Raw genomic sequence first — 16260 nt, 5'->3', positions numbered from 1 at the left:
TGTTTCGATGTGGCTGGACCAACGTTGATTTTACGTTGAATTTAGGTAGATCAACGGCAACCTGTTTTCAACGTTGATCCAACGCGACTATGCCTGCTGGGTAATTTCACAGTCAAAAGTCAATTGCAAATTCTTTTCAAAACGAATATCTCTTCTTAAAATGAATATCCCGTGTGCAATTGTATGTTTAATAGAAATATATATATACATCTTAAAAAAGCAATTTATATATTTGTTTAGCTAATAATTATCATTAAATATCTTGTCTACCAGCGTGCACGTTTAGACTCCATTTGTATGACAACGTGTACCTAACATTTACCACAGGGTAAGGTTTATTGGTATTCTTTATATACAGTTTTAAAGGTTAAAGTAACGTTTGCTGTAAGATTTAGTGTAATGTGACTGTGGTACTTTGATATGTAGTATATTATGACATTCCATGTACTGTGGAAGGTTAAGCGTATTGTAGCTTTTCATGTACTGTGTTTATCAGTATGTTGTGACAGTATGTATACTGGACCTTTCGTGTAATGTGATGTTGAGTGTTTTTTTTTTTTTTTTTTTTTTCAAAGAAAAGTTTAAAAAGAACATCATTATCTGAAACGTACCAAAGGAAATCTAGAATTTCATCAACAAAAATTAAATGTACTACAGTGTGTCATATGTCTTTTCCTATGTTTCAGGGGTTGTAGAATCCATTTCTGATGTTAATACTGAGATTGGTACTTTTTAAAGTGAGTTAAGTTACCATGCGAGCTGACAGTTAACTGTCAAGCTAGGCTTAAGAGCCAGAATCTTGATAATGGGGACAATGAACCTCCTCAGTCATCTAGCTCAATCAAAATGAGAAGTGATAAGATTTCAGAATTCCCTAACATCTGTTGGTTGGGAATTATAATGAAGAATCAATTATCCATACAAAAATGAGAATATTTTTAACTATTACAATAGGATGTATTATACTCCTTTGTTTTACATGTATGAAGCCGGAAGAAATTTCTGTCATAAGCTGAGGCCAGCATAGAAGTTGCCAAGGAAATCTCCAATGTCAGAATGTCCAAAAAGTGATTTTCCTATCTTTGTGAAGAACATTCTCAACAGATATATGTTGGATTATAATATATTTGTGGAACGACGTACAAGGAAGCATTAACTGTCTGTTAAATACAAGGATTAAAAGTGGTGATATATGAAAGTGAAATAGTTCAATTAAAACTTGACCAAGAGTGTTTATGATACAAGATGCATCATATACAAGCACAATGCTTTTTACATGTAGCCCCAATATGCAGTTTTTCTGTTGGAAATGTTCTCAAAGAGAGGAAAGATTTTCTTGGACATCCAGACATTGGATATGTCCTTGGCAACTTTTTTGCTGGTCTCAGTTCATGATAGTGATTGCTTCTCGGGATTATTTTGTGCAGAACAAACATATTCCATCCATCTCTTTTTAATAATTTAAAGACATTCACCCTTAGGTTGCTTGAGGTTAGGATAATTCTGATTCTTCCTTATAATTCACATGCAGCAGAACTTGAGATATCCTATCACTCCTTGCTTTGACTGACTGAGATCTGGCTCTTCCATCAAGCTTGACCGTAAACTATCAACCAACAAGGTAACCAAACTCCATTTAAAATGTCAGAATGGCAAAATCAACATAAGGGAAATATATTTTATAACCCTAAAAACATAAGAAAAGGGATATTACAAACAGAGGGACGTTTAATTGTCGATGTTGCAACTCTTGTTAGGGTGTTTTGTCTGCCATTTTGTAAATCGTTATTTTACCAAACTAAATGGCTGTTGTGAAAATACTGTAGTTGCACATATGTGTTAAGTATCATTTTCTGCCATAGAAAACACTAACTTATCCAAAATTTGTGCTTCAATCAACCCTATTCAATACAGGTATATACATGCATGTAGTTACTACAGTTACTGTATATGTAGTACACATGCTTTGTATGCGTTTCCAAAATAGTGAAATTACCGACCTAAAGAATGTTCCTAGCTCACATTTCTCATCTGAAATAAACTTTTTGACCCATTTAGCCTCTAAAATCACTTGTTCCTCGAGAGATTTCCAAAAAAGTTATTGTTTACCCTAACCTAAATATAGTCTTAGGTTTTGGTGATTTTGTTTGGGAAATTCAAATGTGCAATCAATATCAAGGTAGCAAAATGTAGATACCCGTTTTAACTCACATAAGATAACTTCAAATGGCTCTTCATTTGAAGCCGGATGCATCCACATTGCGTTTATCATATACGGGGAACCAATTCATTGCCATAGGCTTTAATAAGCACAATTTTGCGCTTCACAAATAGGAGATGGATGTTCGTATGTGTTGGAGGAAAGTGACACTTATCAGGTTGATGTTTCTCATTTGCTATCATGATGAGTCACGTTTCCTCTAATCACATGACACACACACACACACATAAATAAATAAATAAATAATACAGCCAATTAAACGACAATAAAGGATATTCCTGGACAGAGGTTTACGTGGGAAACGGCTTTGCATTCATATCTACTGCTGAGCATTTTCACGGTGAGAACACCCAGACAGAACATAGTGAATTGTGAGAGCGTTACTAATGACGCCGCACTAACACACTATTAGTGATGAAACGCAACCACTACATGTACAGCACTGTTTCGGTCCCCTCTATATCATATCTTGTATTAGATCTGAGTTATTTGAAAAAAGAACGCATTTTTACCTTCTCATATCTTTGAAACTGAAATATTCCATATTAAATTTCAAGTCCATATCTACCCATCTATCTTCTTTTTCCCTGTAGTAGGTAGAGAGCCTTAATAAATGTAAAACGTTCCAGTGGTCAATAAAATAATTATTATTACGGCCCAAGCACATCCTGATGAGCGAACTATCAATAAATCCCCAAATCCCCAAAAGTACATCATCTGATGGTCTCGGGAAGATAAATAAAGGGGCAGATTGATAAAGGGATGATTCCCGATATCTGTGATGTGATAGTTGTTTGGCATTACGGTGTGATTTACAAATAGGTTTCGACACTGAAGCCAATTGTACATTATATGGTTTTGGGATCTCAAAACACAAACAATATATACATTGGATTATCAAAAGCACTATATAATTAAGTGTTGCACATTTTCTTAAAAATTTTTATAACTGTTTAGTTGTGAAATTACACCATGTATGCAATTATGCGACTGAAGAGCAAAACGCAATTAAATAACAGTGACATTTTTTATCCTTAATTTCAGTTTCCGGGTTTTATTTTTTGATAATTAAATTATGGTACTGAATATAAACCTAGGCGCTAAAACCGATCAGAATTTCTTCAGTTATTTTCCTTTTTCTAGTCTACCTCTGGGCATGCTTAGTCGTCTTTGTATCAGAGCATTTTTATCTGGCCTTGCCATTCTTCATTATGGCACCATCTGTTGAAGTTTTAAGCCAAGACTTTGTTGAAATGAAGTTTCTTTATTTTGTCATATGCCGAAATACCAGCTTCACTTTACACTTTAATAACAACACCGCTGATAACAATAGCAATTAAATATAAATAAATAAATAAATTGAACAAGAAATAAATCACGATAAATCTTCAATGCTATAAAATAAATAATAGTAATACTATATATATATATATATATATATATATATATATATATATATATATATATGCACGTCCGCGATACTGAGTAACAACATTGTGACATGGACAACATGGCACCGATCTTGTGAGCACGGTTTCCGCTTTGAATATGCATGTTTTTGGCTTTGTATTCATAAGTTTGGAAAATTATCATATTAAACACATATAAAAATTATCAGAGAAGAGTACACTTTACTTCACAGAGTTGGGATAGCACGCTGCGATCCTGAGACGGCGGTTAAACAGCGATGTCGTGAAGTCGTTTTTCGTGAGTTACACTCCAAAACTTTCCAATTCAAATACATTGCATCTATTAAGGGGGAGCCATGTTGTTTCTTAAGGCCAGAGTAACTGCCAGCATGATAATGCCTTGGAGACACCTAAATACAGAGTCCAAGTAGCAAAAGTCTCCAATTGAGGCTACGGATAGGCTTACAAAGATCAAGCCCACACAACCAGCCAAGGTTACACCAGAGCTCATGAACACCATCTTATAGCAGGAATTTATGCTCAATAAGTCTGGATAAACAACATGTGCAGATAACTTTCCAGATCTTTTATGTACAACCAGAACAATGCATATCACCGCATTGAATAATGCAGCCAGTGAGGCCGGTGCCAGTATGAGAAGAAGGTAGGATTGGATATTACCAAAGAAACATTTTCCTTGACAGTAAAGCATTTTCACCGGGACAACATCCCACATGTCTGACACAATCCCAGCCGACATCATCAACAATGGAACTGTATATGTAGTTCCAAAACATGCTAATAGATGTCTCTTTGGACTTTTGCTGAAAGACAGACTGCCTTTGACGCCGTGTAATGCCATTAAGGACATTCTTGCAAGCCAAAGAAAACTTACCAGCCAAAAGAAATGGGCAGTAGCTATCAGAGCCATGCACACAGTGCCATCGGTTTTCACGGAGATGATTGCTGGAAGGGAGAATAATAACTGAACCAAGAGAAATATGACTGTGAGGTGTATGGTCATTCCATCTGCAATATTCTTACAACCAGACTGAATAACACATAAGATAAGGTGGACCAGAAATATAGCCAGTGAAATGGAAGGTAAAGCCCAAATTTCAAAAATAGTCACGGAAATTAGATTTCCAGTCTTTGGTTTAATTTTGGTTTTATTTCTTGTTTGGGATATAGATTCTAGCAACTTTTCAATACCCTGCCTGCAGATAAATATGTTGCCCTCAAAAACAACAACTTGTTTCCGGTTTATGGTGACTTTTTCTGCGACATATTCAAAATAAAAATTAAATGCATCAGATTGAACGTTTGTAACGTCTGCCATTGAAACAACAACAACAGAGCATAAAGAGTCTGCATCATTTGCTAGTCTGAATGCATCACCTAAGTCCGACCAAAACACAGTTTTGAACACAGGATTATCATTTGAAACACGCATGGTCATATCTATTTTGTATTTTCCATTAAATAAGTCAAGGGAAATGTTTACCTTTGGCAAAATGCTGGTTAAATTTTGTCGCATTGACCCCTCTGCAAATTCAATAGATTTATATGTTGCTTGTTTACCTCCTAGTTTTAATGAGAAACTTGCTAACACTTCTATTTGTGAGAATGGTTGAGAGGAGAACACTGCCTGGCAACCGATATATGTCCTGCGGTTAACATCAGCTATTCCTAACTTATTGAAACTGCCCTTAATTGCAGAACAAATAAATCTGTGATTGGTTGGAACATTGACTGGGATGTTCTTATAGTCAGTGAATGTAAAGATAATATCAATGACCGTGTGCACCCCAGAAAATTGCTGAAGCAAAGGTATACAATATCCGTGAATGGCGTCGTAGTTAAACTGAGGAGGGCAGTCTTCATTATCACTGGCACACTGAAAAGAGAACGAAAAAGGTGAACAATTGGGTCGAGATTTGTAAAATGATGCATGATGCATGATGGATACTAATAAATACAACAGCATTTTTTTTATTCCATAGTTTTTTTAAAGATTTAAAAATACACTAATATGTAGGTCCAAAGGCAAGGCAAATAACTTTTTTTAACCAATTATATTAGTACGGATTTCCAGCTCAACGGCACGGCAAAAAAAATTTTTAAACGAATTCTTATAGCAGATTCCCAGTGTTTACTTTACGCTGTGGAGCTTCAACAAAGAGAAACACCATTGATCGATAATCACTGCTCTGGTATCGGGTAAATGAAGATTCTATTCTACGGTTCAATTTTGGTATATCTTCTTATAAAAACCCGAGGGACACAAACGGGAGTCATATGGCATTTGGCAAAAAGAAGTTCTGCTCTGCAGGTAGATTTATGAATAACAAGTTATTATTCTCTTAAGTCTGGATTAAAGTCATAAAAGTACTGTAGGCTTTTTATTTCAATTGCAGTATTGTTCTCACTAACATCTTGGTGGTGACGAATCGTTATACCACCTTAAGTATGTTATAATGTAGAGCGTCCAGTTCCTCGTGGAGTAAAAGCCCCTAAAAGAGAATCCTCTTGGTGTGTAATTGAGCTACATGTACACCTGCACTGTTGTACGAAACACTAAGCATTTTAAATCACCGCACGTACTATTCAAATATTGCCTACCGAGTTTATGTGGTTATATATAGTACATTTTAAAGCCATATAAAATTACTTAAAAATTCATGTGGTTATTTCATTGTCAAATTCGTGACTGCTATATAGTATACATACCGGGTCGGAGCTGAATTGGGAGTGTTGTGAAATTCTGCAATGGTACCTGTTGTTTTCTTTAGCCAATATTGGGCCCACAGATAGAGTTGAAGAGAATCCTTTGGGATTGTACACATAACCAGGATCCCCTGGTAATGTATGATTGGAAATGAGCCAAACATTAACTGACATTTAAAAACATCTCCAGAACAAGATGAAAAAGATAAGGTGTGTGTGTGTGCGTGTGTGTGCGTGTTTGCGCATGTGTGTGTTTGTATGTGTGTATGTGTGTGCTGCGTGAGAGAGAAAGAGAGAGAGAAAAGGGGAGAGGAAAAAGAACAATTTTACCTTCACTACTTAATAAATATTAAGAAAGAACATATAAAGGAAAAAACGTGTACGGGAATATTTGAACATGTTTAAAAAAGGAGAAAAGAAGTTCAATCTCTTATTGCTCACTAAGAATGGAAAACTAATGGTAAATTGATAGCTAAAAAGAGGCACGCTTTTTTAGTATCTTTTTTTAGAAAAATTGTTAAATATATGAAAAACAATATATAGATGTTTGTACTCACTGTTATTCTGACAGCTATCTGTTCCGTAAAAGTAAGGACCATCCCAACAAAGAAAACAGAAGAAATTCTTAAAGAGTCTATTTCGCACGGTTACAATATTAGTTGGTCCTTCAAAGCACAGATCCACCAGTGCGTCATATGATATACCCGTAATGACACCTTTCCAATAAATAAATTCAAAGTCTTTTATCATCGGGCAATTTACTAGCACTGCTTCATTTTCTTCAGCCGCACACAGACGCATGGCCAGATCTCTCGTTGAAAAATAGTTGATGAAGCAATCTGAGTCGGTCTTCAAAACTTCTCGAATGGCTTCATCTGCAGATGTCATGTTTTGGAATTTCAGTGGGCTTTGGGTCGCGCAGCCAAAGGTGGCATTCCAGGGATCAGTGTCTGAGATACTGTGACATTGTGTACAGAATATGTTCTTGAAGGAGAGTCCAGATACTTTGTCGTACACAGGAGTATAATGTAAAGCGAAGTCTGTCATATTGGGACTGTTACTTTCACACTTCATTCGAATGCCTTCATCCTGCCAACTTTTGGGGCATTTCGAGACAAACCAAAGATAGACATGTCTGTTCTCTGAATGTGCCAGTGGAGCTTTCAGGCATTTCATTTGAGGTAGGGTAATATTTCGGTTGATAGTTTGCTCAGTGTGATTTGAAGCACAGTCCCGCTCCCTTAGCCAACAACAATCATTAAACATGTGGCAGTATTTGTCACATGAACATTGTATTTGGTACAGCCGCTCAGTGAGAAAAAATCCAGCAAGACAATGTTGAACATTTGGTTTTGGAATTTGGATGATCTTGTCAATCTCAGTGATACTCGTATCAGCTCCAATGGAAGCTTCTGTGCTCAATGCAAGTGTAACTTCATTATTTTCGGATTGATTCGGAGTGGCGTCTGGAAAATCAGCCATGCCATCGGCCAATAAATGACGCCGAAACCTACCAGATATCCAGGGCTCAGAAAAATCTAAACTTTGGATGGGGTGTATTTTGATATGTCTTTTTACCACTGCCCTTCTTTTTGTCCCCCTGAGTTTAGCTTCCGTATTCCATCCTCTTCCAAGATACCCTCTCTTGTCTTTCATTAAAGGTGGGCTTACTTTTTTCATTACAGGTGGGTTAACTTTTTTTGCCACTTCGAAATTTGCTGTCGATTTTCCTCTTGGCATCTGTTTGATAGCTTTTGAATGGCAAAGGAAAACCATTACCAGGAGGGTAAATGTAGCAAGCACTCTTAATTTCCCCATTAGAAATTGCAAAATTGCAACCAACGAAAGTATGCCTTGTCAATAACAAAATGTAAATTTTCCTGATTTGAACAGGTAGCAAATCTGCGATGTTTGGAAGCAACGGAATGCTTTAAATACTTTTCGGTACCGAACTTATGATTTTGAAACAGACAATATATGATAACTGTTATTATTTTACTCTAACTTATAATGCTTCTTTAAATGTCATTTGGCTTGGTTATTATCTTGTGGCCATGAAGACTGAGGCCTCTTTGGAAGGGTCCATTTATTAACAGTCACAAGAGTAGAATGAGAAATATTTATTTAATTAATAATTTTTTGTTTATTTATTTTAATTCTTTTTTTTTTTTTCAAAAATTTCAGAATATTTGACATACATATATGACCTTATCCACACTTTTTAAATTCTTCTTGTCAAGTTTGGATGTTTCATTATGCTTAATAATAAAATTACCAATGCATCACAGGAAGTCATTAAGTGCTAGAAAATTAACTTCCATAACATTTTGCAATTAATGAGTTTCTCTGACGCCGAGTGCAACTCGTTAAAGCCGTGCAAGTGAAAAGCACTTATCATTTTGGTGGCCAAATTAGCTTCGTCTGCTTGATTTTCATTGGCATCTGGTTGCATAAGAAGTGATGAGAGCTAGGAAAATTAACTTTACAACTATGTCGTCCTCGGGATGATCATATTGGTGGCCCAATTAGTCTCGTCTGCTTGATTTTCATTGGCATCTGGTTGCATAAGAAGTGATGTGGGCTAGGAAAATTAACTTTACAACTATGTCCTCCATGGGGAATTGGTTATTCTTCTTGTATAAACAAGTTTCTATCTGAGCTACAGGTAGCATTTAAGATGGAGTTGGTCCGTAACTGCCAATTTCTGACAAAATGTACAAAACTTCATCACGTTTTCGCCAAAAACTACAAACCACGTAGAGTATTATCGAGACAGCATGTGTTCTGAACTCACCGGTGTTGGGGTTATTTGTGCATTTTTAAGGATATTGTCAGCCAAAATTATTTATTTACTGCCTTACATACATTCTTTAGGATAAATTATATATCTTCAGTGTTCAGTGACTATATTCATCGACATTTACACATATGTCATCTTACGGGTGGCTTCACAATTGCATTTTGGGGTGAAAACTGAAAAATCGGGTTCTCACATTTCTCTTTTACCTGAGCACCCACCATCGCCGTTTAAACGCCGATTTAATTACACGATTTACAGGGTAGTACTCCAAAACACTGCCAGCGAAAGTCTTAGTTCAGATTTTATCGTTGATGAAGCAAAATAATGCCTTTGTTTAATGAAAAACTGTAATTGGGGGCTCGCATCTCCATAACGAAAATTTATACCAAAATGACGGCACGGGATTGTAGCATATACACCTCATTTAAACCTCATTTTCTGTATCTGGATGATAATAAAGGGTTGCAATATCCTTAAACAAGCGTGATAATTTTAAAATAAGCTAGGTCCAATATATGTTATATCCAATATTAAGTTTCATACTATAGAAATGTAACAATGGTATACAAATGAAACACACTTATACCAGATGTTTTTGGTAAGTCTCTTAATCTTTTTCTGCTTTTTGAAAATAATAATGCAATGTATGAAATGCTGCTGAAACCACAAGTTATGAACTTATTTTATTCTAGAGCTCAGGAGAGACTTAGAAAACTTGATGTGGCATGAGACAGTGAGTTGACAGGACAAGCGTTCCTCTGAGCCATAAAAAAATCACACCAAACAACTGAATTATTGCCAACATTGCTAATGTTAATTCATTCAAACGCTTTTTCAGTAATAAATTCTGTTAATGGTTACATTTTTTGTTTATAGACATGCGTATGCATGGACCAGTACATGTTGATTCTTAGTGGATTGCATTGCTTTTTGGTTGAGTCAATTATGCATCCCGCGGAAAAATAAGTGTTTCTCTCGTAATGAATTCGGATGTATCATGATTAATCTCAGACAAAAGGAAAGTGCGCCCCTTGCCATATTGAGGGTGGGATAACTCAGCATTCCATACCACGAAACGACCATTTCCGGCGATATATTGTGGTTCCTTGGATTCGGTTGTGATTATAATTCTGCCGCCGCGAGGGTTTTCTCGGGATGTCTGGAAATGTGTCAAAACGAGATGATTTCGATTTTTTCAAAATTCATTGAGACACTTTCATGTATATATAATTTTTGTCTTACATCTTATTTATATAAGGTAGGTCACGTTGGGTTTTTTCATATATACATGTACGTATCATTTTGTGATCATAACTTATGCATGTATTTCGACGAAGAATCTACTAATGAATTTCAGTACAGTGACGAGCACAGAAAGACAGAAAGGCAATTTCAGTACAGTGACGCGCACAGAAAGACAGCATCAAATGTTCCAATTGTACGATTTCATGTTCAATAAACATAATTATAACTATACTCACATAAAACAGATATTCCCCATGGTAGATGCTATTCCCTGGTTCAACTCTGCCAGAGTAACCCGGTCCAGTTAAATTGACAGGTTCTATTACTTCAATGATCCAACCGGCATCAGATACTGGAACGTTCTTATAAGACCAGCTTCCGTAGGAGTTTAGCTCTAAAGAAGCAGCATGAACAAAAAAAAGTAGCACGTGATCATATAGCAAATTATTATTGAGATAGTCTTTGGTTTATGCAGATGAGCAATTGATCTTGTTCATTCCTAATTATATTTTACTCTAAAAGTTTTGTTGCATTTTTATCTTACTTGATTGATCAAATATGTGCAGTTTACCTAATATCAACCTCACGTTTGCTCCCGGGCTGAAGTGATATGGATGAAACAACAGTTTTCCCCCAAGAAGGGGAACTCTTCCGTCCAGGAGATCGGTGTCCTTCACCGGTGACATATCAATCCCAAAATGGTCCTCAAAGGATTTGATGCGCTTTCTCCCTTCGGCAATGATGCTAGCATTGCTGTACGAAAATAACAAAATTTTAACTTCATTACTATTTTATTTTAGATAAAAATAAAAAAATAAGATTAATAACTATTGATTTCAACATATCCGATATGCCAAACACACCCTGAAATAAATCAGCGTTACAAACGGAATAACAATTTTTCCAAAATAAAAATAGGATTTAATGTCTCAGATTTACGCGTTTAATAGACGTCGTTTTTCTTAATGTTGCTTTGGCTTTATAGGCCGCCCTGCAAGCGTGAAATATAGGCCTATTGACTAACATGGTTCGATGTGCACAAAAGTCGTGTGAAAGGCATATGTACTTACTCGCCTCTGCCTGCACATCTATGGTGCTCCTTGAAACGGGGAAAATCCTGGTCAGTTATACTAAAATGCCCTTTATGTGTTAACACAAATGCCTGTGTAACTCCAGTGTTATCTGGTAGACTCCTTGCCTCGCATTTCTCCTGTGGACCATGAAGCCATCTAAACAAGCGATAAAACGACCATGGTGTGGACCTATCCACTATCCCCCCATGGGCCGTGGCGGTAGGACAACCGCACAGAAGGGAAAAAGCGAGTAGTAGTAACAGTTCTCTTCTGGTAAAATAAAAATAACAAAAACAGATTTAAAATAAGGGTTATTTTTCATAGTAACCATACCGAATTAAGAAATACATAATATGATACCGAACTTATGTACACAGTGTATGCCCACAGACGTAAGAGTCAACATTAAAAAAATTTCATGAAGCAGTAGATGCCATCCATGTATTAACTCAAATTGCCATTATTATATGTTTGCCTCCTGGTTTAAGCTATCATGTATACGTGGCTTTTTGAAAAAAAATTATATGCCTTTTATATCTTCAAAATGTAAAAGGAAAAAACTTACCTTCCCATTACTTTGCGAACTCGAGTTAACACGCTCCCCGACCGAGCTGATTTCATACCTTTAAAGACTTACAGCCTACCAAAATATGCAGACCTGTCCTAACGACCACTTGCTAATGCGTATAATATTGACATTTGACTTAAACGACATCTCTGTATGAGCACACCTGGGACTTGTTTTATATACATTCGATTGTAAGGTAAATTTCAGTCCAAGACAGTGACCGCCAACCTGCCTGTATATAACACGCTCTTACCTTTTTTATCTCACTTGTCATTCTATATTCTGCGTTGTGTATTTCTACTAGTGCGTGTTTTTAACAAAGTCCAATTTTTTACCCATTCCCGGATTGATTATTTGGCGAAGTGGATAAATATTATTGTAAGATGACATTGAATGGCGGTTTGCCATGTTATGAGTTTATACTCGTTTGTACAGGAAATTGAATCGCATGATTTTTTTTTATTTATGTATTCTCTTCGGATGGTCTTGCTAGCATAATTTCAACACTCATAATAAATAAATAAATAAATAGTCATCAACTCAGTCGAACCAGAAAAAGCTCTTGGACATAGCTCTGATTGGAAGAATAAATGGTTACTGCTGCACAATATGATAAAATAATGATGAAATTATATTTCATTTAGATGTCGTGACACTGAATAACCACTTTTTTTATTAAAAGTAAACATAAAGCATGCATGATGTATGCTAATCTATGTTAATCTATGTCTATGTTAATCATGACTTATTTCACAGCCAAACAGTCAATTGCAAATTCTTTTCAAAACGAATATCCCGTGTGCAATTGTATGTTTAATAGAAATATATATATATACATCTTTAAAAAGCAATTTATATATTTGTTTAGCTAATAATTATCATTAAATATCTTGACTACCAGCGTGCACTTTTAGACCCCATTTGTATGACAACGTGTACCTAACATTTACCACAGGGTAAGGTTTGTTGGGATTCTTTATATACAGTTTTAAATGTTAAAGTAACGTTTTCTCTAAGATTTTGTGTAATGTGACTGTGGTACTTTGATATGTAGTATATTATGACAGTCCATGTACTGTGGAAGGTTAAGCGTATTGTAACTTTTTATTTGCTGTGTTTATCAGTATGCCTTGACAGTATGTATACTGGTCCTTTCGTGTAATGTGACCTTTAGTGTGTGTGTGTGTGTTTTTTTTTTTTTTTTTTTTTTTTTTTTTTTTTTTTTTTTTTGTTTGTTTGTTTGTTTTGCGAAGAAAAGATTAAAAAGAACATTATTATCTGAAACGTGCCAAACTGTCCCCAATACCTCTCTGTGCTGAAATAAGAGAGACAGAGAGAGAAGCTTTAAGCAAATCGAACTTCTAGCTCCATAAGATTTATTAATCAACGTCTGGAAAATTAAATGTATGTTATGACTTAATCTCTGTTAAGTATTAAAAAGTACATCGATCACAAAATGTAGCTTAGCGATTATGCATCTACTGGGAAGGTTTGCACTTCTCTGCTTGCAAATTTGGATGTAACAGGATCTGCCTCTAAGAAATGGACAGTACGCCCCTTGCCATACACAGGATGGGATAATTCTGCTTTCCAAATAAGGAAGCGACCATCGTTTGTAATATATTGAGGTTCCTTGGATTCAAATTTGATGAGTACTCTGCCGCCGTAAGGGTTCTCTCGAGATGTCTGAAGAAAAAGACTAAGAAATTAATTCGGCGGTGAAGTGCATGGAAATAAATTGCATGGTTTTATATGACATAACTTTATAAACAATAGGAAAATGAGTAAAATATGATAATATTCCGAGATTTGATACTCTGTTATTTTCGAGAGGAACAATAAAACAGAGATTTTTTTCATGAACCAGAAGTGATTTGTAAACTGATTTTTATTCACACTTACATCAAATAGAAACTCTCCTTGGTAGATGCCAGAACCGGCAGACACTGAGCCTTTGTAACCCGGTCCGGTTATGTTGACGTCTTTTATGGCCTCTATAACCCAACCTGCATCAGACACTATCACGTTCTCGTAGGACCAACTGCCAAAAGGATTAGACTCTGAAATAACAGCATATCCATTATTTAAACCGTCTATTCGCCAAGCGGGTCTTAGCGGTAGTACGTGTATATATATGTGAATTCAATCCCACAGCCTCTTTACCTTATACCTACCGTGTAGGTTTACATGTACGCCTTGAATCCTGCCTCCAGGATTAAATGTACAACATCGAGAAAAGCAACTATTTAAAACTACGTACACAAGTACTAGGACGCTACAGGTAGGCCTACAATAAAAGCACACAGAAATACCTAAATTGTAATACATATAGCGCGATGGTATGACAATAAAGCTTAATTACTTTTACAAGAATGGTTGATAACGGCATTTACCGAGAATAACTCTACAGTCTATCGCTGGGCTTAAGCGATATGGACGAAACAACAATTTGCCGCCAAGGAGGGGAACTCGTCCGTCAAGAAGATCTTGGTCTTTAATGGTGGATAAATCTATCCCATAATAATACTCGAATATCTGGATGCGCTTTCTCCCTTCAGCAATTATACTGGCGTTGCTGTAAAAGAATCACACTTCTTAAAGCTTTGATTGAAACTGAAATTCTATTAAACAACAGAAGAAAAAGATTAAAACAATATTAGTTCACCTTGTATGGCAGTGTTTTTACATACCACAACACAATAAGACTGAACACTGGTAGCTGTTAGGAAACAGTACACTTAGAAACATGACAAAATTTCCATTTACTACTGTTTTTATTTCAATAGCGAACTTTTCTTCTAATCCTTTTCGTCAGCTGGCTTAGCAAAGGCATTTTGTATCTAAGCAGTCTGATTTTTAGATATTCATTCCTATTTACAAGGAAACGTTAATAAGAACACAGTAAAGACCACTCACTCGCTTCGGCCTGCGCATCTATGATGTTCTTCGAAAAGATTAAAATCTGGGTTAACCACATCATTTAAATTTCCACTGTATGTAAGCACCAACGCCTGCTTAACTTCACTGTTTTTCGGCAGACATTTTGCCTCACATGTGTGTTGTTTGTTAAGTCCGGGAAGCCATTTAAACAAGCCATAAAAGGACCATGGTGTAGACCAATGCCCATAACCAGCGGTAGGGAGGTTTCCGTATACAAGTAGTGTATACAACGTGAACACTATAAATGTTTCTCGTCTGGTAAAAAATATATCAGATAATTTTCAAAATTGTAGGCCTACGGTAGGCCCCATACCTGTACTTTAAGCTTGTTTCATATTAAAAAGCGCCTAATTTGTAGACATTGCCGTTTAGCAATATAGTCAAATGAGTCATTTGATTTACAGTTACATAGGAAAATATTTAACTTTAAATTCTATATGGCTGCTATGTACATGTATGCGCAACAGAATATAATTTAGGCAGAAAGATATCAATTCTGAAATGTATTCAAAACATTGCGTATATTGTAGTAATAGCAATACATACTAATGTAAACCAATGATTTAAATGCTGCCCTTTAAAACAAATAACATACCAGTACCTGCCCATTTCTAATCTTCACTTAATAACACTGCACTACAGTAGCATGGGCCTTTCCGACTGCTGCAATGCTAATAGGGGCATATTGACATTTACTGCGATGTGGTTATAATGTCCACATTCCATGCAAATGATACCTCAAGTGATTTAATTGGGAATAAATAGTATAAACACAACATTAAATTAGGTTAACCTTCTGCTTGCTATTCTAATGTACATGTAGCAGCCCCGCGAATGAAGCAAATTTCAGTATGTTGGGTAGAACGTTGTTACTTGTTACTGTATAGCTGCGGTTGTCGCTAGCAGACGGCTTCGTTTTGTGAGGGACCTGGAAAAAAACCTGATTGTAATTGGTCGCTCGGAGGAAAAAGACCTACTGGGTGCCAGAGAACCACTCACGAGAGGAAGTGTGTATATTGAGAGTGTGAACGGTTTAAAAAAAACAACTGGCATGAGATCACGTGGACTGATCTAGTCCTTCAAGTGTACAAGCAAGCAGTTAGACGGGCCAATGGCATTTTGACTTAGCTACGTCAGAGCTGACCCGATGTGACAGAGATGGAGGTCCTCCAGATCAGGAACCGTAGTTCGCTCTCCCTTACTTTGTATAGCTGATATCCGTCCCATATACTTCCTCCATAAATTTAATTGAGAAGGCATCTATTAATATCAACTAT

At 36.1% G+C, this 16260-nt stretch overlaps 1 protein-coding gene and 1 long non-coding RNA gene across 2 annotated transcripts in view; one reads left to right on the top strand and one right to left on the bottom strand.

The window, feature by feature from the left end:
* Positions 1-16260, top strand: part of LOC147760838 (uncharacterized) — a 34127-nt gene that overhangs the window by 13545 nt on the left and 4322 nt on the right. The window lies entirely within an intron of this gene.
* On the bottom strand, positions 13403-15684 carry LOC106151422 (uncharacterized). Its single transcript, XM_013524675.3, has 5 exons — positions 15585-15684; positions 14960-15238; positions 14437-14618; positions 13946-14103; positions 13403-13729 (listed from the first exon to the last, which is right to left on the bottom strand). Exons 1-5 carry the CDS (start codon positions 15590-15592, stop codon positions 13514-13516), a joined length of 843 nt encoding a protein of 280 aa, XP_013380129.2. The 5' UTR covers positions 15593-15684; the 3' UTR covers positions 13403-13513.

This window comes from Lingula anatina, chromosome 7 (genome assembly GCF_051362555.1).
Source record: "Lingula anatina isolate TDL-2025a chromosome 7, LinAna3.0, whole genome shotgun sequence".
In the NCBI taxonomy this organism is placed as follows: domain Eukaryota; kingdom Metazoa; phylum Brachiopoda; class Lingulata; order Lingulida; family Lingulidae; genus Lingula; species Lingula anatina.
The sequence above is the reverse complement of the archived record's forward strand: the minus strand, read 5'-3'. Positions and strand labels throughout refer to the sequence as shown.